Source organism: Scomber japonicus, chromosome 17, assembly GCF_027409825.1.
Source record: "Scomber japonicus isolate fScoJap1 chromosome 17, fScoJap1.pri, whole genome shotgun sequence".
Taxonomy (NCBI): Eukaryota; Metazoa; Chordata; class Actinopteri; order Scombriformes; family Scombridae; genus Scomber; species Scomber japonicus.
Genome location: NC_070594.1, coordinates 10,505,329 through 10,532,042, shown reverse-complemented (window position 1 = coordinate 10,532,042; position 26,714 = coordinate 10,505,329). Strand labels below are relative to the sequence as shown.

Here is a 26,714-nt window from a genome sequence, read left to right as displayed (position 1 = left end):
AGGAGCACTTAAAAATGTGTTTTTATCAATTTTTAGTTCTTGTACATCAGCTTGCATTTTCAGGACCCTGCATTAATATGTATTTTATTTTTCTTGTTGACATTAGGTCAATTTAGACCCGGGAGGACAACAGGCATTAACTCAAATATGAAGTATTATTTCATTTTCCATAAATATGTATAAAGCCTGTGGTAATAAGTTGGAATGAAGTTGGCTAAAAAGGTCTAACACAGAATTGGGTGATAATTTATACCGTAGGCTTTATAAACAGTCAAACTAAACTTTGCTGCTCGATGGGAAGACAACAGGACAGTTAAAAAGGGTTTATTATAACAAGACAAAAAAAATATGTAAGAGCACTTCTTCTTCTTCATGATTTATAATGTGACATTTTAAATGATGCTGGATTTTATGAGCACTTGATGAATATTCATTGCATTGTCAGTATCCTGCATTAATAAGACATGTTCATTTCATTTTGGAAAGCTAATTAACTAATGGGCTGAATATGTTAAATAATAAAATATTTATAAAAGAACACAGAGCGTGATGTTTTTAATCACCTAAAAATATCTACAGCAGCCTAAAGCCTAATTAAGATGTTAATATTGTTGCATTGAAATGAGTGTAAAACAAGCTGTGAAACACGCTCCGCACATTTTTTTTTTTTGGCAGTGACCCACATTTTCCCGCGGCTCTCCGGTGCCCTCGATTCAACCTCAGCAGAGAAACTTTGATGCATGTTTGATGTGAGAAATCTTCCATCATTGAACAGAATCGCTTATGAGCTTGTATTACATGCTTCAACTTTTCAATTTTACCAGTAACTTTTATGAATTTATTTCAAATCGGATCAGAAATGCGAAGATGCATAACATAAATGTGGAATAGCAGCACATGAACTAACACAGACTGGAATAAAAGTCTCATTTTGTCTGCAAACAGCACCGTGTGTTATAGCTACTACTCATGAATTAGAGAAGTGTTGAGAAATTTCTGAAGTGTTCGAAAAGACAATGATTGTATCCTAGAATTTATGAGCATACCGATTAACTACATTCTTCACACTTTCATTGCCTTTCTACTGTATATCATCTAAGTGCTGGCACAAGTAGAGGACAGAGTGGCAAAATATGAATAAAGGTGTATATAAAATAATATTAAACTAATACAACATAACTTTATGGGACAGATTTATATGCAAATAAAATATTAAAAGCAGGTTTGAACGGGCTAGCAGTCTGCTTTAAAACAATAGTCAGGCACCCATATGAACACTGAGACAAGGTTTTCTTACTGTAATCATTTATACCACCACCAAAGAGATCACTACTTAAAGCAGTTTCATTGTAAGCAGGGTTGGGAAGGTTACCTTGGAAATGTAATAGGTTACTAATTACTAGTTACCGTATTTAAAATGTAAGACGTAATTCAATTAATTAATCAAAGCTATGTAACTGATTACATTTGATTACTTTTCTTATTTTCTAACAAATGTTTTCAGCTGTTAGGGAAAGTGTATCCATTAAGCACCAAAATCTAAGTTCAGGTGTTTTTCATGGATACTGACATGATTTATGAGGGAGATCATTTCTTATAAAGCAAGATTCATCTCTCATATGAAAATGTATTCATTAGTTCATGTAGATTTTGGAATATAAAATAAAGATATTTGATGAAAAAAGTCAAAAGTCTGACATGGGCTTAATTGGTACTGTGACACTATTTAAGCCCATGTCATGATTTATTTACAAAATACTAAATAAATATTGATTTCAAAGAATTAAAAACAGCAATATATGTATTCAGGAGCATGTTTAATATTAAAAAAATGAGAGAAAAGAAAAAAACCTCCTCCTGAGTAACTAACTTAATTATAATTAAATTACATAACACCATTAGATGTAACTAGCTGCTCCCCAACACTGATTGTAAGTGATGGGGGGATGATATTCAACAGTCCTTGCTTGTTAATAGGAGGTATTTTTAGATGAGATTTATATATGAAAAATAAAGTTAACTGAATTAAGGCAGTGTTTGTCTTAACTGTTCATATTTGTGTATAAAAATCAGAGACAGTATTGTGGCAGCGCTCAGTGTCTGACAGGAAGAGCTTCCCCTGTTACAAACAATATCTGTCTGCCTGGTTTCTATTTTTTTGCTCTACCTGCTTCAAGAAAGGTGATGTCTACAGAAGAAGACCATCACCGCCGTGGAAAAGCAGGAATCTGTCCAAGGAACATCGCACGTGAAACTCCTGCACCTTGAGGAGTCACGCCTTTTCATTCTTTGGGTTGCTTTCTGCCACCTTGTTGTGCCCACGAGCAACAGGGCGTGCGAGGGGCTGCGTCACAAGGCTGCAAAGACATCGAGAACATTTAAGTACTTGTGATGCTAAATTTTACAGATAATAAAAAGGAATTAAATGTGAACACTTGAATGTCCATGCATGTTGTAATTTTCTTTATTAAAACATATAAAAATATTGATGATTATTAACAGTCCAATCACTTTTTTTGCAAACTTGAGAAGCAACAGTATGTCTGGCCCGTCATATGAATCATTGAGATATCAGCACTAGAATTTTTTTTAAAAATCAAAAGTGTTAAATAAAAAATAAAATATCTCATATCCAACTGGGACACTGGCTAATTTTATCTGCATTAAACCATGCACTCTGTGAGGGGTTTTCCCCCCAGCTAATAATCTAAACAAGTGTGTCCAAATGTTTTTCTGGTATTAACCCTTAAAACAGGCAACATGCAACACTCCTGCCTGTTTAAGGGTTAAAAGAATAAAACAGGGAGCACATTCCCATACTTCTGATCCAAAAGTTGTGAGAGTCCCATTTACACCCCTATGTCTTCATTATCACCCCATAGAGTCACCATGAGAGGCATTGAAGCCCAGTTTGTGTTTGCCACCCCTGCAGGAGCCAGCAGGGTTAGGGTTATTATGGTATTATTTCCTCCCCATGATGAAGCTAGGTGCCTCTGCATCATCATCAGCCTCTCTTTCATCATCATCATCATCATCTTTTTTATCCTCGCTACTAGATGAGTCATTATCACCACCATCTTTCTTATCTTTCGCCTCTAATTTGGCTTTCTTCGCCATCATCTTCTTCTGCTTCAGCTTGTCCCTCTTCTTCTTTCGCTTGGCCGTCCTCTCGTCTGCTGCGCGTTTGTTCTCCTCCACCTTATCCAGATAGTCCTGCTCTCTGTTTTGCACCTCTGCCATCTTGTCCAGAAAGTCCTGTCTCTGGTACTCTCTGCGCCGGAGGTGCCGGTAAACGTGGAACTCGCCGCTGCCTGCGCCGGCGCTGGAGCCCATCACGTCCCGGACAAACTCCGGCGGAGCCCTCGGCGTCCACTCTCTCCCCCGGTCTGGGATCGGAGCGAGCTTATCCGGGTTGCGCATCAACCTCTCCAGCTTCAGACGTTGCTCCTCCGCCGGAGTTTTAGCTATGATAAGCGGCTGGGACCCCTTTCCTCCGGGTGGTTTCGCCTTCGCCGCCTTGTTGTTGTTCTTCTGTGTGTTATGCGCCGCCATCTTTTTCAAACCGTCGTCGTCTTCTTCTTCCGCTTCGCCCCGGACGTTTTTGGAAGCTCTTATAACCCGGAAACAATTATATTTTAATTTATTTTTAAAAATATTTTGTAAAAGTTTAAAACAAAATACACAAGAATTATTACGTTTGTGACAATGAAGTTTAATATATTAATTTATCTTTGTATTAAACATCGCTTTTTTAATACTTAAACTTGTGTAACTGGTGTGATTGACGTGCGGCTTAACCAATAGTGAGTCAGGTGAGCGTTTGTTTGGGAGTAGCTGTCCAATCAGCTCTGAGGTCCCCGCCTCCTCTCACTATTGCCAATTCACGTTAAGAGGTTACACTGAAGAGCTTGGATTGAAGCGTCTGTTTTCTGTGGCGTTTCTTCTCCTCGTACTCAAATTATAACCCACCAAAAAGACAATGAATGGTTTAATTAGAGCCGGTGTAAGTTGTCTGCGGACAGGAGCAGCACACTATCTAACCAGACCGGCCGGTGGACGCGTGTTATCGGCCCCGGCCCGGTTCCTGTGTGCGTCTGCGGACCTGCAGAAGGACCTTGGCACGATGGTGAAGAAGGACAAGGTGGTGGTTTTCATAAAGGGGACGCCGGCTCAGCCCATGTGTGGCTTCAGTAACGCCGTGGTTCAGATCCTCAGGATGCACGGAGTGGACAACTATGCGGCCTACAATGTGTTGGAGGACCAGGATCTCAGACAAGGTCAGAAAAACAGAGAAAAAAAAAACCCTGATCAGAGTCATGGCTGCAACAAGTTGTAACAACTCAGTTTCATTTTTAGCTTTTAATGAAAGTTGTCAAGCAGAAATAATATGAGATAAATAACCTGCAATTGATTTAAACCAGTGTCTGTGTCTCAGCTGGGCTTATTAACTATTATTTATTGTGTAAACCAGTACACCATCAAGTCCCTCCAGCTACCAGCTCAAGTACTTTTTTTGTAGATATCTGTTAAAGGTGTAGTTTTTTTTTGTTATCAGAGCTCAGCAGCAGGACCAAAGGGTGTGGTGCCCCCAGCCAGTATGGACATGGCTTGTCTTTTTTAACACTTTTTGAAGCCAAACTGGTTTGAAACCTTTTCTATTCACACAGAGAACAAAATGATGTCAAGGAACAAGGAAGCTGTTTCCAGTAATTGCATCAGCACTGGTGACTGGCTCTTAATGGGTTTTTACCATTTAAAGGTGATGTCGTAATAGCAGTGCTGAGAGAAATAAAAGTGCACCCACACCATGACTAGGCTAAAATAAGGAATGATAATATTGACTAAAGATAGAATATTCCTTTATTAGTCCCACTGTCACTCAACCAGGTACTTGTGCCTCAGCTGGTGAAATAAGGACCTAAATGCCTATATACATTTTACAAAATAAAAATATACATCAGACAACTTATATGCTGATACAGATATATTTGTGACATGCTAATATCGGGCAGTATTGTACAGTTGTTGCAGTCCTCTTGCACTTCTTATATATTACTGTGGTTTGTTATCTGATCTTTTGTAGCCAAACCACTTCAACAACATTTTTTTTTGATTGGATCAGGAGCATCTTAACTTTTGGAATAAGTGTGTGGTATAAACACAGCTCGGCACAAGACAGGAAACATCTGAACAAAGTAGTACACAAGGTATCAGCTTCAATCCCTCACTGTGATCTACACCATGAGACAGAAGAAGAAGGGACATAATATTCTCAGTCCATCTTTTTTAACTTCCTCTCTTATTTTTAAAAGACTGAAAAGTATAAAAACCAGGACAAACAGGTTCTGTAACAGCACCGACCTCAAGGCTGTTTGTGCCTTTAATTTTTAAATCTTATGTTATGTTATTTTAATTATGTCCAAATGTAATCATTGTATGTGAGAGGGATTCTTGTTTTTGTTCTGTGTGATCTCACCAAACCAAACTCCTTTCAGCTATGTTGAAGTAATAATAATAACTTTATTTGTATAGCAACTTGCATACAATAATAGCAGCTCAAAAAATAAATTACATACACCAAGTGCTTCACAAAAAAAGGAACTTAAAAAGAGCATAAAGCAATGTTTTAAAAAAAAGGGGAAAAAAAGAAGAAACGGGAAAGAAATAAAAACATTAATGTAATATAAGATGGGATAAACAAATAAAAATAGTAGTTAAAAAGTAGAATAAAAGCAATGTATAAAATCAAGTAAAATTACAACTTTTAAAAGAAGTGCTGTAACTCATAGAAAAGCTAAAGTGAAGAGATAAGTTTTTAGCTTTCTCTTAATAATATTTTTTGAACTGGTTACCCTGATATCAATCCGTAGTTTATAACCTTTTCAACTTAACTCTTTTTGGATGATACAATATGGTACAAACCTAACCCAGATGTTAGCTGTTTCTGGGTTTAAATCAGGGCAGGACATGGACAGTACTTAAAGGCCTCAATGTATATATTTTGCTATTTAATTAGAGACACAGTGGTTGAGATGAGTCTATCAGGACTACTTACTGCCTGACAAAGCCTAAGTATCGTCCAACGATCCACTATTGTATCCTACAGGAAGTGTTCCTCATTGTTACTGAAAACATGTTTGGGTATTCCCAAGTGATACAAACCCAGAACTATTAGAGACTCACTGTGTCCCTTTTACTTAGAGCTTCAACTAATGATTATCTTCACCACTGATTCATGTAACCTCAAAGGCAACAAACTGGTGAAAATGGCTTCAGTCAGTTTTCATCCAACATGAGTAGTTTGGTGATATTTTTGTAAAGTGGTGTTTCAGCTGCTCAGAGTGAAACCAAAGTTCACCACTTCCTGTTTGCAAAATGCCCTTTTCTTGGAAGAACAATAAACAGAGAAATGTGAAATGTGAAAATCCTGTCTTCATTCTCTTGGTCAGAAACCTGATAATGTATTGGTTTGAAGCTATTTGTGTGACTCTCAACACTAATGCCATCTGCCCTCCACAGGAGTCAAAGAATTCTCCAACTGGCCCACGATCCCTCAGGTCTACTTCAATGGCGAGTTTGTCGGAGGCTGCGACATCCTGCTCCAGATGCACCAGAACGGAGATCTGGTGGATGAGTTGAAGAAGCTGGGCATTGAGTCTGCGCTGCTGGGCGCCGAAAAAGATTCAAAGTAGAAGGAATGGACGGACTTCAAACAGCTGACGAAACAGAGGACACATTTAACCGGTTGAACCCCCACCCACACTCATAATCCTCTAGGCAGCCATACAGAGTGCAGATATGAGTAAAAGTGATGAGTATAAGCATTTCTTAGTGGCGGCACTGTATCCTGAGTCAGGGATGTTTACGCTTTTACCATTTTTAACAACTAATTTAGGCTGTGAAGCATAGCTCCTGCTGCACTGCTTATACTCAATCAGGCCCAGATCTGAGGCATAAAATGTGTTTAATAGCGATCAGCCGTTAGAGAAAAGTAATCAACTGCATCTAGAAAGAGAAAAATCATCATATTGTGCATAAAACATTTTTAAACATTAAATCATAGGCTTCTGGGGGCATAAAAACACCAATGAACTAACGCCACTGTTACCAAGAATCATTTTACTATGAGGTTGAACTGCTACTGCCAGAGGGTGACTGTCACGTTCGCCCCCTTTTTTCACGAGCCACAGTCAGTTCAAGACCAAACGACTCCTCAGGGTGCAGCGAGACTTTATAAAGACCTTTATATCACTGCTTGGTATCAGAAACCTTTTCGATTGCACTGCCTGTACTTAAAGGAAGAACAAAAAGGGGACAGTTCTGTCTGAAGAAAAAACCATGCTCGAGTTATTGAAAAGAGCGGATATGGGTTCATATTTAATATAAATATGTTATTTAATGTGTGTCTGTACGTTTGTAATGTTGATGAATAAAAACAGACATGGATGACACCTCACTGACCTCGTTACACACGTGCACTGCTTCAGTGGAACCAGCAACATTGTCCACTATTTGTTCTTCCCGCCAGGAACCGCATTACAAAATGTGCACCCTCTGTTTTTGTGTATACACCCGCTGAAACGCAACAAACATACCCCGATACCTTTTTTTTTTTTGTCCTGAAGACGACTGATTTACAATACATGTGGACAAGCAGGAGCAGGTATATTTAAAGTTAAATGTCTGTCCAAGTCTGTGGTATTTGTTAATTTGTCTCTGAAACAAATGAATGGAAGTGCTTCTTTTTTTGTTGTTTTCTCACTGAGCTCACGAGTCCCTGACATTTATCATAGATGTTCATCTTATCTGCTGCACACAGCTGTATTATCAAAGCAATGGTCATGTAGTACACTGTAAGATATTGTACATTGAAAGCATATTAAATGTATTTTAGCTGCATGTAAACCCAAAACCAATTAAATATTTTGTGACACAAAATAACAAGCAACCTGGATTTTTTTTTGTACTTCATTCAACTGGGACAACATCCACACACCGGGCTTCAGCTCAAACCTTCATAAAGTCCCTATATGAAGCAAAAGCCAGTTGTTGTGCCTCTTTAAAAAAAAAGCTGATCAGCTGGCTCATTGACGTTAGTCTGTTGAATGTTAAATCCCTACATGCTGTCACTGAATGGTGGCCAAGCACCTTAGGCAAACAAAAGCATTTATTTTTTTCACACCGGTGTAATGTGATTATCAGCTTATAGTGAGCAAATGTATGTCATTGGGTTTTTAGGGCTATGTTGGCACTATCAAAAGGTATCCAGAGGTAATTCTCAGGCTCAATGTGAACAACAGGTTAATGTAGCAGATCAGAAATTGACGTGACCTGGTGATCTGGATAAAACTTGAAATATATGAGTGTGAAATTCTATTTCTACACTTACTGATGAAGAGGAACTTGTAGTTTTGTCATTTACCTCTATTGAATTAATGGGTTTCTTTTCTTACTTCCTAGAAATGTGTGTAAATTATGATTTGTGCATTATCACTTGCAGATTTTACAACATTTCTGCATAAGAGTCAGAGACATGATCTGTAAAAAAAAAAAAATTCATCTTTAATACAAAATATTTTACAAAATATAACTGGACTTTACAGTAAAACTACTGTAAATGTTACAGTGTTAAATAGACAACTTAGGTGGGGCCTTTCAAGGACTTTCAATCCTTTCTGTTGCTATCTCCAGTCCAATACAGCAGAAACGCTGTTATAAATCTTATCAATATGGAGGTGTGAAGAGGATTCTTTTCAGAGTTTCTGCAGGAAACGGAGCACCAGGTCTCTCAGTGTCGTCCTCAGCGGCTCGTTGTTGTCACAGACAATGTGTGTCCCGTCCTCCTCCAGCTGAATCAGTGTGTCCTCCGCCTGCAGGTGCAGAATGTGTCCGTCCGTCGTCTCCTCCACTTTCACCTCTGTGATGCCATGCTGTGGAGGAACAAACAAGTTATTCTGCATGTTCTTTCACTGATATGTAAAATTTATTGACAACAGTTTCAACCTGCATCTACCTTCTGCAATGTGGACAGAAACATTTCCAGGGGCACAGCTCCACTCAGGAGGGGTTTTGGGGCCATCACCACAGGGGGCTCCTCCATTACCCGCTTCCTCTTCTTGCTGGGAGGTGCTGGAGGGGGTTTGGGCACCGACTGACAACATGAGAGAACAGACAGATTTTAAAGCTTGAAAATTATTCTTTTGTTGTTTGGCTTCTCATGAGTTTGGTTTATGAACACCAAAAATATTCACACATCCACACACAGACGTGTACGCACCTGTAGTGTGTGCTTGTTGTCCTTGGAGTGCAGCACAGCGGACACAGTTGCCACAGAGATGCCAGGTTTGATCTCAGACGGCACGAGAGAGTTGGCCAGCTAGGAAAAGAAAAATCAAATGATAGTTTTTCAGACATGAAATTCGGCCACCTGTTTCTGGAGTTTGAATATTTCAATCCTTTATTCTGCCTTTTAAGCGCCATATGTTAGCGTCTTATACCAACACATTAGAGACTTTCAAATATGCACTCACCATCTGTTTCCTTAAGGGCTGATTTTTATCTTTTATTCAACATTGTCAGATGACTCTATTAAGCCCCTTTTAACCAGACAAGCTAGAGAAGAACCCGCAGTAATTAAGACTGTACTAGTTACTGCTCTGATGTGCCTCACCTCTGGCAGTATGTAGACACGTTCGTAACGGCGTCTGAAGGGCAGGTTGAGTACAGAGCAGCGTCTGTAGGGCATGGGAGGGGGCTGCAGCTCCAGCATCAGATCGGAGCGGTGCGACTGGGTCAGTGGAGGCTGGGTGTACTGCTCTGGACACACCACATGGAGGGGCTGTAGGAGGGCAAGTCAGGGGACAGTGATCAACAAGTGACACAGACCTTTACTGTTCATATTCTGACCCAGCATCCTTTATAATTAGTGCCTATAGCAAATTCATTGACAGTATTTGTTTATAAAGCACATTCCACACCACACTATCTTATGATTTCATGTTATCTAAAATGAGAACACAGCAGCCATAATAACCTCATTTCTATTAATATATTGAAAGTGAAGGATGCAACCTTTGAATGAAATGTTGGGCCTAAGGCTTTAACAATGTTATTTAGGGCGTTTGTATCTGTTTCAATTTTCAAAACGGGTCAAATTTGACCCAAACAGTATGTAAGGGTTCCAGTGAACTGACTATAACAGCTTTTAAGGCTTTATGTACCAGTTCTATGCATGTTGAGCTTTATATTTGGTCCTTTGTTATGTTACCTGGACTTCTTTGAGCAGTTTTGACACTTGGTGGAAGTTGAGCCGTGTGTCAATGGGGCAGTAAACACACTTCATAGCCAGCGGCTGATAGGGAGCCAAAGCATCCAGGTAAGAGAAGTCTGGTTCTGGTGGGGTGACGGAGAGAAAAAGAGGCCTTTAGATGCCTTAGTGTCTACTTTATCATTTCAGTTCATGCCTTTAATGAGCTCCCCTTACTCACCGGTAAAGATGATGGTGTTGAGGCTGGATTTGCCCCATAGTTCCATGAAGTGAACCACATCCCCGAAGCGCAGAGAGGGGTGGCCGGTGAACACCACGCATGGCTGACGGAACTCGCTGCTGAAGTCTCCGTGAATGCTGGGGTAGTGCTTGAGCTTGTTGGTTTGGATCAGCTGAAACAATGACGACACAGGGACTGTTGTTTGCTCTACATTCATTCACCAGATCAAGTCAACATTAAAAACACATGACGCTCATCTAGAGTTTGTTTCTCAGGCTGAAAATATTCTTTGGCTCTTATTCTAGTGAGAAGTTTCCATTGTCACTGACACCAGCAGCAGGACTTACCTCTGCATGGGGAAACGGAGGCTCTGGAAGATACACCTTTGATTGCTTATTGTGACAAAGCCTGAAATAATTAAAAACAAATCAGAACTAATCAGAATATCCCAGAATAATCATGTTGAACCAGTCAGCCAGGAACAGGTGGCTGAGATCACATATCAGATGATAGAGGACTTAATGTGTCTGAAAATTAGCATTACTCCTGGTTTTGTGAGTATTTAAATGACAATCTTTTTTGTTTGCTGCAATGCACATATTGACAGAAAATGCATACATTGAGTCTCACACACACACACACACACACACACACACACACACAACAAATGATTAAATATTAAACAGTTCCTCACCACTCAGCAAAGATCTGAGAGAACTCCAGTGAGCTGTTGGCGACTGGCGAGATGAAGTAGAAGGGTGTCGTGCCCAGGTTGGCGCTATCGATGAACTGGTACAGACACTCCAGCAGGTCGTATATCACCCCCGATGAGTAACATGGCACTAGCACGTTGCCTCCCGCACGGATCGTCATGGCTACAGACACAGATACAAATAACTAGCATTAAAAATGTTTATTCCAACAGACATTTATTGTGCTATGTATTTGATTTGTACTTAGGTGTAATATTCCTCCGAGCACTAGGGGGTGCACCTTTGCCTCATTGAGCTCAGAAGTATTGGAAAAGACTGAATATCAGTTTTCAGAGTATACAGTATCTCACAAAAGTGAGTACACCCCTCACATTTTTGCAAATATTTTATTATATCTTTTCATGGGACAACACTATAGAAATGAAACTTTGATATAAGTGTACAGCTTGTATGGCTTATAGATTTACTGTTAAATTGTATCAAAGTTTCAATTCTATAGTGTTGTCCCATGAAAACATATAATAAAATATTGGCAAAAATGTGAGGGGTGTACTCACTTTTGTGAGATACTGTACATCTGAACAAATAAGCCAATTTGCAGCTGGTAGTGGCTAAAGTCTTTGACTTAGTAACTATATTTATAGTATTATGAGAGGCATTCTCTGGCCCAGTGCAGTTCCACCTACCCAGGTTGCTGCAGAATTCCCCCAGCATGCCATCTGGGTTGGCGGTGGGCATCTGGGTGAGGCCCGTCAGAATCAGGATGTCACTGTTCTTCAGGGAGCTTTGGTCCATCGGCTGGGAGAGGAGAGCAGGTGTTTTAAATTATCACCAGATGTGTTAGAGGTCGCTTTGTGAGCAAAACTGTCCTGAGAGATAATCAGAGTGCAAGACTAATTTCATATCTAAGTCCCTTCCAGCTTTTTCTGACAAAAAAAACCTCTTAAGGACACAACCAAACTTTGTATTCATAATTTTCTATTGAACAGGATAATCAGATGTGTCTTTGCAACAGAAGTAGACTATTTCCTATTTTGTCCGAAAATGTGCTCAAATTAGTGGGCAGAAATCAAATGACTTCATATTTAATGATGCACTTATATGTAGGCCTAAACAGCTAAAGCAGGTTTTCCTTTAAACAAATAGTAAAGGGAAGAGAGGTACAGTAAAAGCTAACAGGTCTTCCTCTCTCTCCTCTTTCAAAGTTGAAAATAATAAAACTTCACACCACAGCCAACATCTGGTGAGAAGTGGGACAGACAGCGCTTGTTAAACCTCTGTTCCTCCTGCCCTCTCTGTGATCAACTATATACAACCAAATTCACAATATATTTGTTCTCATTTACATATTTTTGTCTGTTTCTGTTGTCAAACAACAGAATTAGTGATTTGAACGCGGCTCATGAATACTACATGTAAACCAGCAGTCATTCTCAAGCTACTGCTCTGCGGTGATGAAAATTTGACTGACTTTTTTAAATGAGTGGTTACAGGAGGCACCAAAAAAACATGAATCTAAGCCTAACCCTGAGACCTTAACCCTAAGGACAGGGGGCCAAAATGGAGAAAAGAATATGCATTTATGAATGTGAAAGGCTCTACTAACTAACTAACTAACTAACTATCTAGCTATCTATCTATATCTATATCTATATTAGGCATCTGGACCTACCTGTGGATGTGTGGTGAGGAGGGATGACCCCGACACATAAGAAACTTTCTCATGGTGAGACTGGATGATCCAGTTCGAGCTACCCAACGAGTAACCAGAGCTTAATGGGGAGACTTGTACCGCTCCAAACAACTCCTGCAGAAACAAACAAAAACATGTCAGTAAGAGGAGACATAAATATTCATGAGAAAGAGGTCAAATAAAGCTAATTTCATACAAACAACATAATGAGTCACAGCCTGAGGAAGATCTGCTTTGTTTTATTATTATGTTTTTGTCCCTTTTAACTTTTAAATTGTACATTTTCATGCAAGCAGACAGGAGAACAGGATCATTGTTTAACTATTAATTGACTCTTTCGACAAAATAACTTCTTACCACTTTCTGTGAATAACCCACAAGCTGCACTTTGCTGAGGGCAGAGTTGACCTCCTGCATACTGTAGCATCGTTTCCACGTCCACACATCCACCGCATCCTTCAGTGGCGCAGGGAGCATCCTTATATAACACAAATGATTTATATATTCAGATCATGTAAAAAATAAAATAATAATAATAAATATATATATATATATATATATATATATATATATATATATATATATATATATATATATATATATATATATATATATATATATATATATATATATGCACTTGTTATACTAGGTTATTTGTGCTTGACTCTACTCAGTCTGAGTCTGAGTTTTCACACCTCTGCATTTCCTTATTCTTCCAGCAGGTGGCAGACTGGGCTTTGGGAACTCTCTCCATGAAGTTCACCAGCTCCTCCATCAGCAGTCTGAAGAAAAAACAGCACAAAGCAGCATTTTCTTAAATGATTAAATTTATCTCAACCCCCCAAAAAACCCAAACACATAATTAAATTAGCAACAGTAATTTAGACCTCTGGCTCTGTTTACACAATATAATAAACTCCTTTAAATGAATGAGTGTTGAGTTTTTATTACCTGCCGATCTGCAGAGTGGGTTCTGTGGCGTAAACGGTGCCGGTGAAGCCTGTGTGCTCAGTGATGTAAGGCAGAGCCATCATACAGTGGTAGTTGGAGATCAGGATGACATCGATGGTAGACAGATCCAGCAGTTCTTTCTGAGGTTGACATAAATAGAAACGATTACTTAGTTTATTTATTTAGGGCAAATATGTATTATTATTTCAAGCAGTAAAATAAGTGATGGCAGCTTATATGTGTACAAGTATATATGTGTGGTGGCTGTGTTTATTACCTCAGGCAGACAAAACTCTGGCTGTGAGTCCACAAACACTCTTCCTGCACACTCCTTCAGCTCCTGGAAAGATGGAAATGTTCAACTTTAGTGTGTAGTTTAATTAACTTTAGTTTAATTAATCATCATACGCACTCTATATATATTTCACAGGAAAATTGCAGAATGAAATTTAAAGGATAGGTTCACAGTTTTTCCAAGTATGTCTTTAAAAACAATAGTCTGGGGTTCATAAAAAGAGTGAAAAAGGTTTTCCTTGCAGTAATCATTCCTCCCGATCATACTGTATCTTAAAAGATCTCCTTCAAATGTGCTTTCAGTGTAAGTGTGTTCACACAATCGTTTAAAAGTTGATGTGAAGCTTATATGAGGCTTCAGCAGTCTGAGTTAGTCATATCAAGTCTTTTTAGCATCAGATTCCCTCCTGGTGTTTCTCTGTTGAGCCATGGCGGAAGTATAGTAACAAAAAGAAGGACTTTAGCAGTAAAAAGTATGTAAGTAGAAAGATATCTACTTGATTCTACTCATTTGGATGGCAGAAACTTCATATTAACTTCAGATAAACTTTAATACATTTTTGTCCTTTTTCGTTACATTATAATTGTTTATGAAGGGATCCTCTGATGGCCAGTATGAACAGGAGGAATTATTACAGCAAAAAAAAAAAAAATCTTTATTATATATTTCTAAGTTCATGTGGGCTCCTGACTGAAACTGTGAACCCGTCCTTTAAGCTGCTCTCACAAGTCAACATTTGCACACAGTGAGCGCTAAATGAACAACATCAGCTTCTCACCTTTTCCAAGTTAATCGTTCCATCTTTATAGACCCAACCAGGAAGCTTTGAGAGTCGTGGACTGAAAAGAGACAAACACACATTTTAATTCATACTGGTAGGTCTGTAACCAAGGAGGGAAAGACGGGAAGAAGTTAGGTGGGTAGGTATATGGGTAGGAAGGGAGGAAGGAAGGTAGCTAGATGGGTAGTAAATTGAATAGTTAGATGATAGGTAAAAAGTTAAGTAGATAGGTAGGTGGGTAGGTAAGAAGGGAGGAATAAATGAGGGAAGGAAGGAAGGAAGGATGGATGATAGGCTGGTCAGTTGGTTGGGAGAGAGGGAGGGAAGGAGGAAAGAAGGTGGCAAGATGGGCAAGAAATTGAATAGTTAGATGGTAGGAAGAAAGTTAGGAAGGTAGGTCGGTTGGTCAGTCGGAAGGAAGGAAGGAAAGAAAGAAACTAGCTACCACTGATGCCACCCACTCACCTGTGCACTAGAGGAAGGGGCAGGAAGTTGAGGACGGAGGTGGTGTCCAGTCCACAGTCCAGCATGATGGTGGTGGATTTAAATTTGAGGACATTGCAAGGCAAGGTGGGATGACCAGACAGACAGTACTGTAAGAGGAAATACAATCATTAGAAACACACATGTGGAGAAAAACAACAACAAAAACAAAGAAAAAAAAACATTTTACTATGCAAAAGACACAATAGAAGTAGAATTAAGGACATTATGTATTTATCTAGTATAGATTTAAAGCTGTCTAAAAGCGGACACACACACACACAGCTGCAGACTCATTTGTTATAGTCTACTTTAATATTGAATGTGCTAATAATTTGTTTTTACTCACCAATTTCATATTGAACAGGAGCAATAAGTGGTGAATAAAGGTTTAGCCAGGCTACTTAGCTTTGGCTATCACCGTTTCCCCGGTCTCTACCAGCTTTGTTTCTCCGGTGTTTACTGACTGCTGCCTCCTACCGGCCCGGAGGTCTTCCTCACTCACATCACACAGAGACACAGAGGGGTAATAATTAAGAAAACAAGCACACACATTGAGACTTTTTAACCAAATATATAACAGCACTGTCCATTTACCAAACAGTAATCAAAATATCAATTAAAGTGTAATAATTGACTACAGGATGTCTGTTTTTATGGGCTCTAACCAGAACGATAAAGAAATGATAGTTTACTTCTATTTGTTTTACCAGGGAAGTGTTAGAGAACATATTACAGATGATTATACCGCTAACACCCCCCCCCCCTCCCACCCCACAAAAGTCAGATATTTACAATAAGAAAAGTTAGATAATATGAGTTCAGCGGTATTTAGTAATGGAAGCCCATTTAATTCATTATAATGAGTAACTTTCTCAAAATAATGACTTAGTATCTCAAAATAATTACTTAGTATCTCAACATGACTTAGTAACTCAATATTACGATATAGTATCTCAAAATAATGAGAAACTATCTCACAATAATGACTTAGTATCTCAAAGTAACTACTTGCTATCGCAAAATAATGATCTAGTAGTATCTTAAAATAATCAGAAACTGTCTCTAAATGATGACTTATTTCTATAGTGTTTTGAGTTTCTCATTATATTGACTTATATATATTTATTTATTTTTTTCATCACAATGGCGGAAATGAGTTTTGATATGTTCTAGCAAACCTGTATAACGTGAAGGTTATATATAGTTGTAGTGTATTTTTGAGCAGCCAGTAGGAGGAAGCATCCTGCAGGAAACTGTAGTGAATAAACTCTCTTCCTTAAAGGCACTGCTTTTTCCCCCTTTCACTGATCCCACATAATGTGACATTCACATACGCTCGGAATAATCGTACAAATGTGAATTCTAGGTGGGAAAATTATTATGAACGTCATTTGTAATATAGTATTAAGTTTTAAACATCAGTAGCTGTCCCTATAAAGTGACCTAAATTATATTGATTAGAAAAGTTGTTGTTGTATTTTTAGCATTAACCCTGACAACAAGTTATGTAAATCCATATTATATAAGAAGTTTTAGGATTGCGGTCAAGTCACATCGAAAGCAGAAAAAACGATTTTTCCAACTCGGGTTAAGTGAACCATCTGAGGAGCACCTGAACGCAGCATGCCACTACACAGCGTTGAAACCACTCCCCAGTGACTCGCACCGGCGTATTTATCTCGAGATAATGTCAAACTACGTGATAATGTTACGAAACTGATGTTAGTAACTTTGACACTCAAACGTCCTGTATCTCCGGTAGGACTTATTTCCTTATATATATGAGTCATATTGGTGTTATTTCGCAAGATTTTTTTCTGTACAGGAGGGGACACGGAGATTAGCTGTGCTGGTTAGCTGTGCTGTTCAAACCCTCTGAGGTCCATGTTTTCTAATGGAGGATTTGTACAGTTGTTAGTCAAGAAGATTTACGAGTGGAAAAGGACAGGTATGGACTGAAAACGCACACAGTTTTCCTCAGCCATTGTTACAAAATGCTATCAGGTATAACATGAAGAAGTAGGATCTTGATCTGATCAAGTTTGACACCTCTACATTACAGCTGAGTCTGTTTTTAATCTTGATAATAGTTAGTAATACTGAAGACAATGCCTTTTTCTTGCATGTTGCAACCAGTTATAGATAATAGCCCGCATGAAAGGAGATTGACAGTCAAAAGCAGATGATAAAGGGCACACTTAAATGTCAGTCTTTACCCAGGTGAGTGACTTCTCATACACTGACAGGAGGTTATTTTGGTAATGTAATATGTTACTGATTACTAGTTGACCTATTTAAAATCTAATAAGTAATATAACTGTTTCAATTACAGATTAAATCTGAATATTGATTTTATAACAAATGTTTTCAACTGTTAGGGAAAGTGTATCCATTAAGCACCAAAATCTAAGTTCAGGTGTTTGTCATGGATACTGACATGATTTGTAAGAGAGATCATTTCTTACAAAGCAAGATTTATCTCTCATTTTCATTAGTTCATGTAGATATTGGAATATAAAATAAATATATATTTTATGAACAAAGTCTGGCATTGGCTTAATTGGTACCGTGACACCATTTAAGCCCATTTGTGCTCCAAATAATGGTCTGACTTCTTTTTGGATTACAGTTACATTTATTTTGTAATGAAATGACTTAACGCTGTTACATATAACTACTTACTCCCCAACACTGCCTGTCAGAAAACAGCAGTTGTGGTTTCAGCACGTCTTGTTAGTTTTCTCGCTGTGGTTTAGTCATGAGTGTTATCGTTGCGGTTATCTTTATTTCCTTCTGTCAGGACAACTAAGCATATTTACAAATTTGTTTCTTTTTTACTCCACAGAGCAGAGGAGGTACACACTTGGTTTCTTCGCCATGGGAAACGCCTGCAGTAATAACCTCGGGATCCCGCCAGCCAAGGGCCCCCATGCTGTGGGATGCACTGATTTTATGATGGACCACACAGCGCAGGTAAAGGTCCAACCACAGGGTATGTTGTATACTTGAACATGAAACAGACATGCTTTCCTTCCCCCAACAGAAAGTCAATAATTTGACAAAAGGGACATTTTATATGAGAAAGAAGAATAGGCTTATTCAATGAACAATGTGAACATCATGCTGTCCTTTATATTTCTAATTTTAAAATATTTGTGAAGAAGAAAAAACAGGATCAGGCATGACTAAAAAACTAGAATACCACAGGTTTCAGCACAAATTAAAGCCACGGCATATAAAATAAGTCTTAAGAAATAGGCATTGAAAGGCTTGGTTAGTCACAGCTACTTAGTCAACAGTGATAAGATGTTGGTTATCAGTTTCTATGATGACCTTATCAGTCAGCCTGGCAGCAGTCCAACAAGGGCAAGAGTTACACAGTTAGTCATGACAGGATCTGTATAGAAAACCATATTTGGGACATACTGCTTCTCATTTGTGTATTTGTTTCCTTAATTATGAACCTTCAATATCTATCTCACCAACAGGGCAGCTTCTTCCGCCTTTACTATCCTTGCCAGGAGACGGAAAAAGTAGAAAAGCCAGACTGGATCCCGTGCAGAGAGTATTTCAATGGTCTGGCAGACTTCATGAAAATCAACAGGACTCTCAGTGAAAGGATTTTCAACTACCTCTTTGGTAAATGTACCTTCAAATAGTATCACATGGGATATATGACATTTAAAAGTCACATATAGAGAACTGTAGTAAACTTTGTATTGCTTCACCACGTTTCTAGTTGTACCACAGTGTTTGAAAGTTTCCTCTCAGTCACTCAACCAATCCATTACGTCATGTTTGTTATGATTTTAGTCAGAGTTGGTTTTTTTGCACACATTGGGACATTTCTGGGGACTCATCCTCACTTCCAACTGCGTTATTAAGCAACAATAACAGCACTTTGACAACAGTGATCTTTAATCATTAATGACTCAAATTCTACTCAGTTTCAATTCTGCAAGTTAATTTTTCCACTGCAGTTAAATGTACGCATGTCCAGTAGATTTCTTAAAAGTAGAAAAACCTTCATCATGAAACGACAATTTTGGGAAATGGTCATTACTTGGTATTAAATTTGCTAGCATGTACAAAAAAAACTTTGGCATGTTCCTTTTTTTAATGGTTTCTTTAAGTTTGTGTTAAAAAGTTAAAAGTTTTTTGCTATTTGTTTATTTCAGGGTCCTTTAAGATCCCAGCCTACTTGGACGCTCCAATTAAATCAACTGGGAAATGTCCTGTAGTTATCTTCTCCCACGGCTTAGGAGCCTTTAGGTATATATACACACAACACATTCATGACACCTGCTGTAGTATTTACTCATAATATAAAGTTCACCCCAGGAATGTGTAATTGATGTTTCTTTGTCCCCCCCCCCACCCCCCGGCCTTTTTTTTTTAGGACTTTGTACTCTGCTATATGTTCAGAACTGGCCTCTCAGGGCTTCATCGTGGCCTCAGTGGAACACAGGTACCAATTCATGTGATTAAACAACAAAAGGAGCGTCTTGTAGAGCACAAACGGGGGATTGGATCAGTCAGACTTGACAGAGTAGATTTGAATGATATTGTGTACAGATTAGGGAACTAACATGTCAGCTGGAGGAAATTCAGTAACAGTAACAGGGGTTAGTCCACATAGACGAGCGTTAGTCGGCCTCTTCTGCAAGCGGCTGTCTATCTGTTGAGTAGGAGTGGAAAGGGTGTGCAGACAATAGTACAAACCAGGTCATCACATTTCTTTTCAGTATAGAGACAAGGGGGATCGTATGGAGATGAACATAATGGCTACTGTTAATCTGTCACTCATGTGGACTAAAGTGGGTGTCCTGTTGGATTTTAGTAGCTGGTTAAAGGCTAAAGCCACAGAAAGAGCATGTTTCGGTCTGGTGTAGTAATCCTGCTGGTTCATGGCTGTTGCGAGGGGGGAGACTGAGGTCTGTTTCACATGCCGGTGGCCGCTCGTGCTTTTGTCACACTGCCAAATTAAGTTTGTTCAGTGTGTGACTGTAAACAAACTGCTTCCAAACACACCCACAGAGAAATGGACATGTCAACTGTTCCAGGCAAAAATGTCTTGTGTGTTATGTGTTTTAGTTAGTTGTAGTACTAATTACTGATTTTATTATTTTACAAGCATCTTCTTTCTTTTTTTACTTTTGATACCATAAGGATTACTTTCAATTAACAATAAAGACTATTCTATTATATTATATTGTTATTTGGTGGTTAGCTACTGAATCATTTCTCTTTTTCTTTTGAATGCAGAGACATGTCTGCCTCAGCTACGTATTATTTTCGTGAGAAGACAGAAGAAGAGAAGGCCAGTAAGACTTTGCCTAAACCGGCTGGCTCAGAGGCAGACAGCCTGGTGAAGGAGTGGATGTATTACAGGGCTTTGCAGCACGGAGAGAGTGAATTCGACCTCAGAAATAAGCAAGTACGAAGTGTTAAATCATCACAAAAAAATAAGTCTGCACAATCTTTTGTTTTATCAGTGTGAGGAATTTAGTGGCATCCAGCAGAAATGGAGTATAATATACATAAGTTTGTTCTTAAAGGTGTAATGTGTAGGAATTGCTCACCTGATCCAAACAGATAGGGGGCAGCGTTTCACACACACTCAAAATACACCAACCCACCACCATTATCACTCACTGAATATAGTGTAAGGCTGACTTTATTACATTGAATCAATGCATGAAAACTCTACAGAGACATTAGAGCCAGCGGTAAATTATTATTAGCATTACTGGGTAGCGTTAGTCCGTCTTCCTCTCATGTTGTAACCGTTCTGACTGGACGCTACAGTGACTCACTGTCTGGCGCTTTTCCACTACACAGTTCTAGCATGACTCGGCTAGACTCAACTCATTTTTTTTTTTTTTTAGTACCTGGTACCTGGTACTTTTTTAGTACCTGCTCTGCTGAGGTTCCAAGCGAGTCAAGCCAATACTAAATGTGATGTCAACAGACTGCCAGCCACTAATTGGTCAGAAGAGTTGTCGCTGGAAGAGTCTTGAGCCGTCCCACACAAGAATCAAACCCGGCATTTTTAAATACCAGCAACAGTGTTACAGCCATACGGCTCAGTTTTGTTGTTTTGTGTGTGACAGAAAGCCACATACAGCAGCAAGTACACCATTGCCTCCATGTCCTCCATTGTTTATGTGTTTGTGTCACATATGAAACGAAGTCACGGCAGTTTCGCAGAGCCGTGCTATGACGACCCCGCCCACGTTGAGTAGGTACTATAGTAATGGAAAAAGTTGTTCCTGGAACCGTGTCGAGTCGAGCCAAGTAGTGCTGGAACTGTGTAGTGGAAAAGCGCCAAAAGTGGTAATTTAGTACATATCTCACATACTGGTCCTTTAATGACAACATCATACTAAAGTCTACAGTCAAAATCCCTGTGTGTCTGTATGCATGTACGTCTGTCCGATAATCTTCACACTCAGCAGGTGTATTACTGAGGATCCAAGGAAGCGCAGAGTTGAAGTTGTGAAGTTGTTTGGATGAGAGGTTCTTGAGAAATATTAATCAATCAATCTTTATTTGTATAGCGCCAAATCACAAGTTATCTCAAGTCACTTTACACATAGAGCAGGTTCTAAACCAAACTCTTCAGGTTTTAATTTTAAAGAGACCCAACATTCCCACATGAGCAAGCACTTGGCAACAGTGGCAAGCTCCCTTTTAACAGGAAGAAACCTCAGGCAGAACCAGACTCAGAGTGGGCGGCCATCTGCCTCGACCGGTTGGGGTTGAGAGGAGAGAAAGGATAGAAGAGAGAAGCACAATGAAAATCAACAATGAAGCTAGAAGGTCCGGGACTGGAATCTGTCATCCGGACGTCTACAGGCCCAGATTACCTGTGAGACCAGAAAGCACAGACAACTCCGGGGAAGAAGTTTAGGTTATTGAATGCATTAATAGTACATGAATGTTAATGGATATAGATGGATAGATAGAGAGAGAGAGAGGAGGAGGAGGAGGAGAGAGGAGCTCAGTGCATCATGGGAGTCCCCCGGCAGTCTAAGCCTATAGCAGCATAAGCTAAGAGCCCTAACTATAAGCTTTATAAAAAGGCTTCACAAACAACGTTGTTTCTACTTATGTTTTACACGGAGTTAGTGAGTGGAAATTCGAACAGCGCCACACACAACACTATTTCAACCTACATTGTGGTCGGGGGGGGGTCGGGGGGGGGGGGGGGGGGGGGCTAAAAACTACCATAGAGATTCAACTGAAAAAGTTCAGAGTTATGCTTTACTTATTCACGTTCCTTACATGTGGGAAGTTGGTATGTATGTTCAAGACATAGTGTAGGATGTCTCAGGAAACGTCTTGAACAAACACTGCAGTTCATCCGGCTCAAAATTGTAGTATGTGAGGCATTTAGGGAGCAGCAGGACATTGCAGCGCTTGTGAATGGCTAGCATGAGAGGCATTAAAGGGATAGGCACGGTTTTCTTGAGAAATTGGCCCATTCTCAACAGGCATGTTATAACCTGACACTACGCTGGGTGTATAAAAGTAGAGGTGGAGAACTGATTCCTCTTTCATACAAGTGTGGTTTGAGAATTTGCACAAGCTGGATTGCACAACTAATTCACTTTTCACTCACTAACAGATACGCTGCGTGACACAACCACATCCTTGTTTCCTCCTCCTCCCCCTTTAATAAGTTTTTTTTGCATTTTTCATCAAGTTGTCGGTAGTGCTTTGCAATACTGCTGCACTTCCTTATGTTGACTTAAGTATTTAAAAGACTGGGATTTGAATGAGAATTGTATTTGATGTGTGCTTTTTTTCCCTCCTGATTTCTGTCCTTCTTCTCCATCACTCTCAGGTGAAGCAGAGAGCAAATGAATGCATTCTGGCTCTGGATAAACTGATTGAAATCAACTCAGGGACACCTGTGCAAAATGTTTTGCACACACAGTTTGACTGGTCGACTCTGAAGGTAACATTTCCACGAAGTTTAGTTGGTGAGTTCAGTCTTAGAGAAGTCATGAAGTGAAAACAGACAAAACAATGAAAATGTAATAGTTATATTATTTAGGCAGCATAAGACTAAGTTCTTTCATGTATACGCTGTGGCCATTTGCACAGTTTCAAGATGGGATCAAAGAGAAAAATATAATCAAACTATCTCTAACAAATCAAACAATTTAACATAATCTGGAAAAAACTCCAAAAACAAAAATAAACCTAGGCTTAAGAAAATCCATCGTTCATGAGAAAATGTTTATGGTAAAGTGGTCTAATAGTCAGTTTCAGTAAATTCCAAGGATGGAAAATATAATATATAACTTTGTTAACTTATAAATATTAATAGTGACTTTTTGGATATGTTTACAACATTCATCAGTAGTCCTATATTTATATACTAATAATGAAGCACTATTCAATTTCTGTCCAGTTCTTGTTGACCAGAGAGGGACTCCTTGGCACATTTATAGTAAAATGGTTAAAGGGCGGATTCACAATTTTTCAAGTCCACCTGAAAACAGTCAGGTGCTCAAATGAATATTGGCATGTATTTCCTGTTGTAATCATTCCTCCTGTTCATGCTGACCATTAGAAGATCCCTTCATATTAATAGTGATTTCCTTCTATTTGACACTATTGTTTCACTGCAGCTGGACAGGAAAGCACTGTGTTGAGACAAGAGGGAATTAGATGCTAAAAAGAATGTAATTTTGGTAGATATTGACTTGATATGAGTAACTCAGACTGCTAAGCTTTACAAAAGCTTCAAAGTTTTAAATGCATGTATGCTCAGAAGGAGGACTGTGGGCTTTGTCTCCAGTTACTGTCATTATAAGCCCATTTGAAGGAGATCTTTTAACAGTATGAACAGCAGGAACCAGCACAACCAGTTTCAATATTTATTCAAGGAACCTGACAGTCATTTTAAGACATTCAAAGTGCCATATTGGCCCTTTCACGTTGACTGAAGAATAATTATTCAGAAATCATCGATTGAGCTGTTTTTTTAAGAAGCTTTAAATTGTGTCTCTACTCATGTAACATAAAAGCCAACATTTAGGCCTACATGAGATACCTATCACTCCTCGATAAGAAGTCGATCGATGAATGAAAAGAGAGGATCCCGCAAGGGTTTCTAGGCAACAGTTGAACCTAAACTCTTACTCATCATCATCATCATCATCATTTCCTCAGGGCTCCATGGATCTGTGCAGGATAGCAGTGATCGGGCATTCCTTCGGTGGAGGGACGGTGATTGAAGCCCTGTGCAAAGAGGTTAAATTCAAGTATGTGGAGTTTTAAAGATGTATATCCACATCATCAAACTCTTTTTATATCCATCATAGTTATTGATACTTTGACTGTGATTTTTTCTTTTATCAGGTGTGGCGTAGCGCTGGATGCTTGGATGTTCCCAATAAACGATGAGGTCTTTCCTCGAGTGAAACAGCCGATATTATTCATCAACTCAGAGAAGTTCCAGTGGGCGGGGAACATCAGCCGCATGAGGAAGTTGGACTCAGCTGTCATACCGAGGAAAATGATCACTATCAGGTACACCAGATCAATCACAGTTAAAGTCTCATCAGAATTAATGTTCCTGTCAATCTATTTTTTTACTGAGTTTTTTTTCTCCTTCAGAGGTACGGTGCACCAGAGTTTTCCAGACTTCACCTTCCTGACGGGCAACTGGATCGGAAAGCTGATGAAACTGAAGGGAGAGATCGACCCGGAGCTCGCCATAGACCTCTCAAACAAGGCAACACTAGCCTTTCTGCAGCAGCATCTAGGTGAGAAACATCAACTTCTATCTCTTGGGTTTTTTTTCCCTTAACCCTTGTGTCGTCCCCCCGGGTCAAATTGACCCCATCTCTTTTGACTGTTCCTTCCTTCAATTTTTCCTTTGTTCATCCACTCCTTCCCTCTTTCTTTGCTCCCTCACTTCCTTCCTTCAATTTTTCCTTTGTTCATCCACTCCTTCCCTCTTTCTTTGCTCCCTCACTTCTTTCCTCACTTCCTTCCTTCCTCTTTTCCTCCCTCCCTCCTCCCTCCTTCCTTCCGTCCTTCTTTCCTTCCTTCCTTCCTCCCTTGACCTGAGGACAACAGGAGGGTTAACTCAAAAAATCATGCTTTGCTGAAATTGTGACTTTCAATCGTCTTTGGTTGTTGTTTTTTAGGTCTGGAGAAGAACTTCAATCAATGGGATCCTCTGATTGACGGGAAGGATGAAAACCTCATTCCAGGAACTAATATTACCGTGCCTCAGTCTGCTATCTGAACTTCATCTGCGCCTCATGCACTACTGAAATACTGCTGGAACGCTTCCTGTACAGTCAGTTGAACAATCTCGCCACAAACAGGTCAGAGTCAGCGGGAACAGTCCTTAAAAAAAAAAAAAAAAAAGAAGCCAGGCAGACCGTATATTAATATTTTAAGCAAATACTGTTTAAAATGGACTGAGGATATTGTGGTGAATGGTGTTTTTGCACTGAAGAGCCAAGATAGATAATGGATTTTTTTTTTTTAAAGAAGCTAATCTCTACCTCGTCAGCAGGAAAGATTTTTTTTTTCTTGACAGACAAAACACTCAGTGTACCAGTGTTTGTTTCATGAGGCCTGAATGTTGCGTATAAAAGCAGCTGAACACATTTTTACTATTATCTGCAATTTCTTAAGAGAAATTATTTTTAATCAGTGTGTAAATAAAATGTTTTTTAGAAATATACTGTGTCTCTGAAAGGGATCTTCCAGCAGAGATGAGCTATGATGATTGCAGTGTGATAATGAGAATCTTATCAAGACAACGGGCTACAAAGTTGGGTACTGTTTAAACAATGTAGTCTTATGATCTTAAATTATTTAAACTAGTAAATGTATCCATCCTGTTTCAACAGAAAGCAGCTACACAAGTAAATAATCATCATTAAGACAGTTGGATTAATCACTACAAAGGTCAAATGATGATGAATCAACATACTTTGTGCCTTTACTCACAGTCCTGTTCATCCTGGGTCAATGAAATGTCACAACCTTCTACTTTTATACACTTACTGTCTGAAATATCTGCATTTGTACACAAGAGAAATCCAATAAATCAGGTTTGTATACAAATGTGTGCAGCCTTGTGCTTTGTCACACTGCTCGGTAATGTATGTTAAGTACATTAAGCTCCTCCAAACCAAGGAAACCACATCACATCTTTGATCTGTAATGATATTTATTGAGCCAACATAAATTTATCTTTTAAACGCATGCATATTTCCACACCAAATACACAAAACTTTACTTGAAAACTATAGTAATTCACTGGTCGTGT

At 39.1% G+C, this 26,714-nt stretch overlaps 4 protein-coding genes and 1 non-coding gene across 6 annotated transcripts; 2 read left to right on the top strand and 3 right to left on the bottom strand.

The window, feature by feature from the left end:
* Positions 1–1,991: 1,991 nt before the first annotated feature.
* On the bottom strand, positions 1,992–3,561 carry prkrip1 (PRKR interacting protein 1). The gene has a single exon (XM_053336887.1). The coding sequence runs from the start codon at positions 3,550–3,552 to the stop codon at positions 2,962–2,964; it is 591 nt and encodes a 196-aa protein (XP_053192862.1). The 5' UTR covers positions 3,553–3,561; the 3' UTR covers positions 1,992–2,961.
* On the bottom strand, positions 2,080–2,366 carry LOC128377634 (small Cajal body-specific RNA 13). The gene has a single exon (XR_008323341.1). It is a non-coding gene; the product is annotated as a small Cajal body-specific RNA 13 (non-coding RNA).
* Positions 3,562–3,890: 329 nt separating the features above from the next.
* Positions 3,891–7,456, top strand: glrx5 (glutaredoxin 5 homolog (S. cerevisiae)). Its single transcript, XM_053336888.1, has 2 exons — positions 3,891–4,277; positions 6,520–7,456. The coding sequence occupies exons 1-2, from the start codon at positions 3,980–3,982 to the stop codon at positions 6,690–6,692; spliced, it is 471 nt and encodes a 156-aa protein (XP_053192863.1). The 5' UTR covers positions 3,891–3,979; the 3' UTR covers positions 6,693–7,456.
* A 1,107-nt stretch (positions 7,457–8,563) lies between these two features.
* On the bottom strand, positions 8,564–15,856 carry ints9 (integrator complex subunit 9). Its single transcript, XM_053336886.1, has 17 exons — positions 15,753–15,856; positions 15,386–15,513; positions 14,918–14,978; positions 14,122–14,184; positions 13,845–13,984; positions 13,589–13,675; positions 13,251–13,371; positions 12,873–13,007; positions 11,887–11,998; positions 11,182–11,362; positions 10,835–10,895; positions 10,488–10,659; positions 10,268–10,392; positions 9,671–9,838; positions 9,278–9,376; positions 9,014–9,151; positions 8,564–8,930 (listed from the first exon to the last, which is right to left on the bottom strand). Exons 1-17 carry the CDS (start codon positions 15,759–15,761, stop codon positions 8,754–8,756), a joined length of 1,977 nt encoding a protein of 658 aa, XP_053192861.1. The 5' UTR covers positions 15,762–15,856; the 3' UTR covers positions 8,564–8,753.
* Positions 15,857–17,051: 1,195 nt separating this feature from the next.
* Positions 17,052–26,058, top strand: pla2g7 (phospholipase A2, group VII (platelet-activating factor acetylhydrolase, plasma)). Of its 2 annotated transcripts, none has more exons than XM_053337228.1 (11): positions 17,052–17,164; positions 18,252–18,379; positions 18,895–19,045; positions 19,585–19,678; positions 19,806–19,874; positions 20,672–20,843; positions 23,256–23,369; positions 24,593–24,684; positions 24,782–24,952; positions 25,040–25,188; positions 25,576–26,058. In XM_053337228.1, exons 2-11 carry the CDS (start codon positions 18,284–18,286, stop codon positions 25,674–25,676), a joined length of 1,209 nt encoding a protein of 402 aa, XP_053193203.1. In that variant the 5' UTR covers positions 17,052–17,164; positions 18,252–18,283; the 3' UTR covers positions 25,677–26,058. The 2 variants fall into 2 exon arrangements, with proteins under 2 accessions (XP_053193203.1, XP_053193201.1); XM_053337226.1 differs by having other exon boundaries at positions 17,112–17,354.
* Positions 26,059–26,714: the final 656 nt, after the last annotated feature.

Excerpts from the sequence above, each read along its gene's own strand:
- prkrip1 (XM_053336887.1), bottom strand. The coding sequence starts at position 3,552 with ATGGCGGCGCATAACACACAGAAGAACAACAACAAGGCGGCGAAGGCG.
- glrx5 (XM_053336888.1), top strand. The coding sequence starts at position 3,980 with ATGAATGGTTTAATTAGAGCCGGTGTAAGTTGTCTGCGGACAGGAGCA. Across the intron at positions 4,278-6,519 it reads GGACCAGGATCTCAGACAAG|GAGTCAAAGAATTCTCCAAC; the intron begins GTCAGAAAAACA and ends TGCCCTCCACAG.
- ints9 (XM_053336886.1), bottom strand. Across the intron at positions 11,999-12,872 it reads TCCTCACCACACATCCACAG|CCGATGGACCAAAGCTCCCT; the intron begins GTAGGTCCAGAT and ends CTCCTCTCCCAG. Across the intron at positions 10,660-10,834 it reads CTCCGTTTCCCCATGCAGAG|CTGATCCAAACCAACAAGCT; the intron begins GTAAGTCCTGCT and ends TCATTGTTTCAG.
- pla2g7 (XM_053337226.1), top strand. The coding sequence starts at position 17,291 with ATGTTTTCTAATGGAGGATTTGTACAGTTGTTAGTCAAGAAGATTTAC. Across the intron at positions 20,844-23,255 it reads TCGACCTCAGAAATAAGCAA|GTGAAGCAGAGAGCAAATGA; the intron begins GTACGAAGTGTT and ends CATCACTCTCAG. Across the intron at positions 24,953-25,039 it reads AGGAAAATGATCACTATCAG|AGGTACGGTGCACCAGAGTT; the intron begins GTACACCAGATC and ends TTTCTCCTTCAG.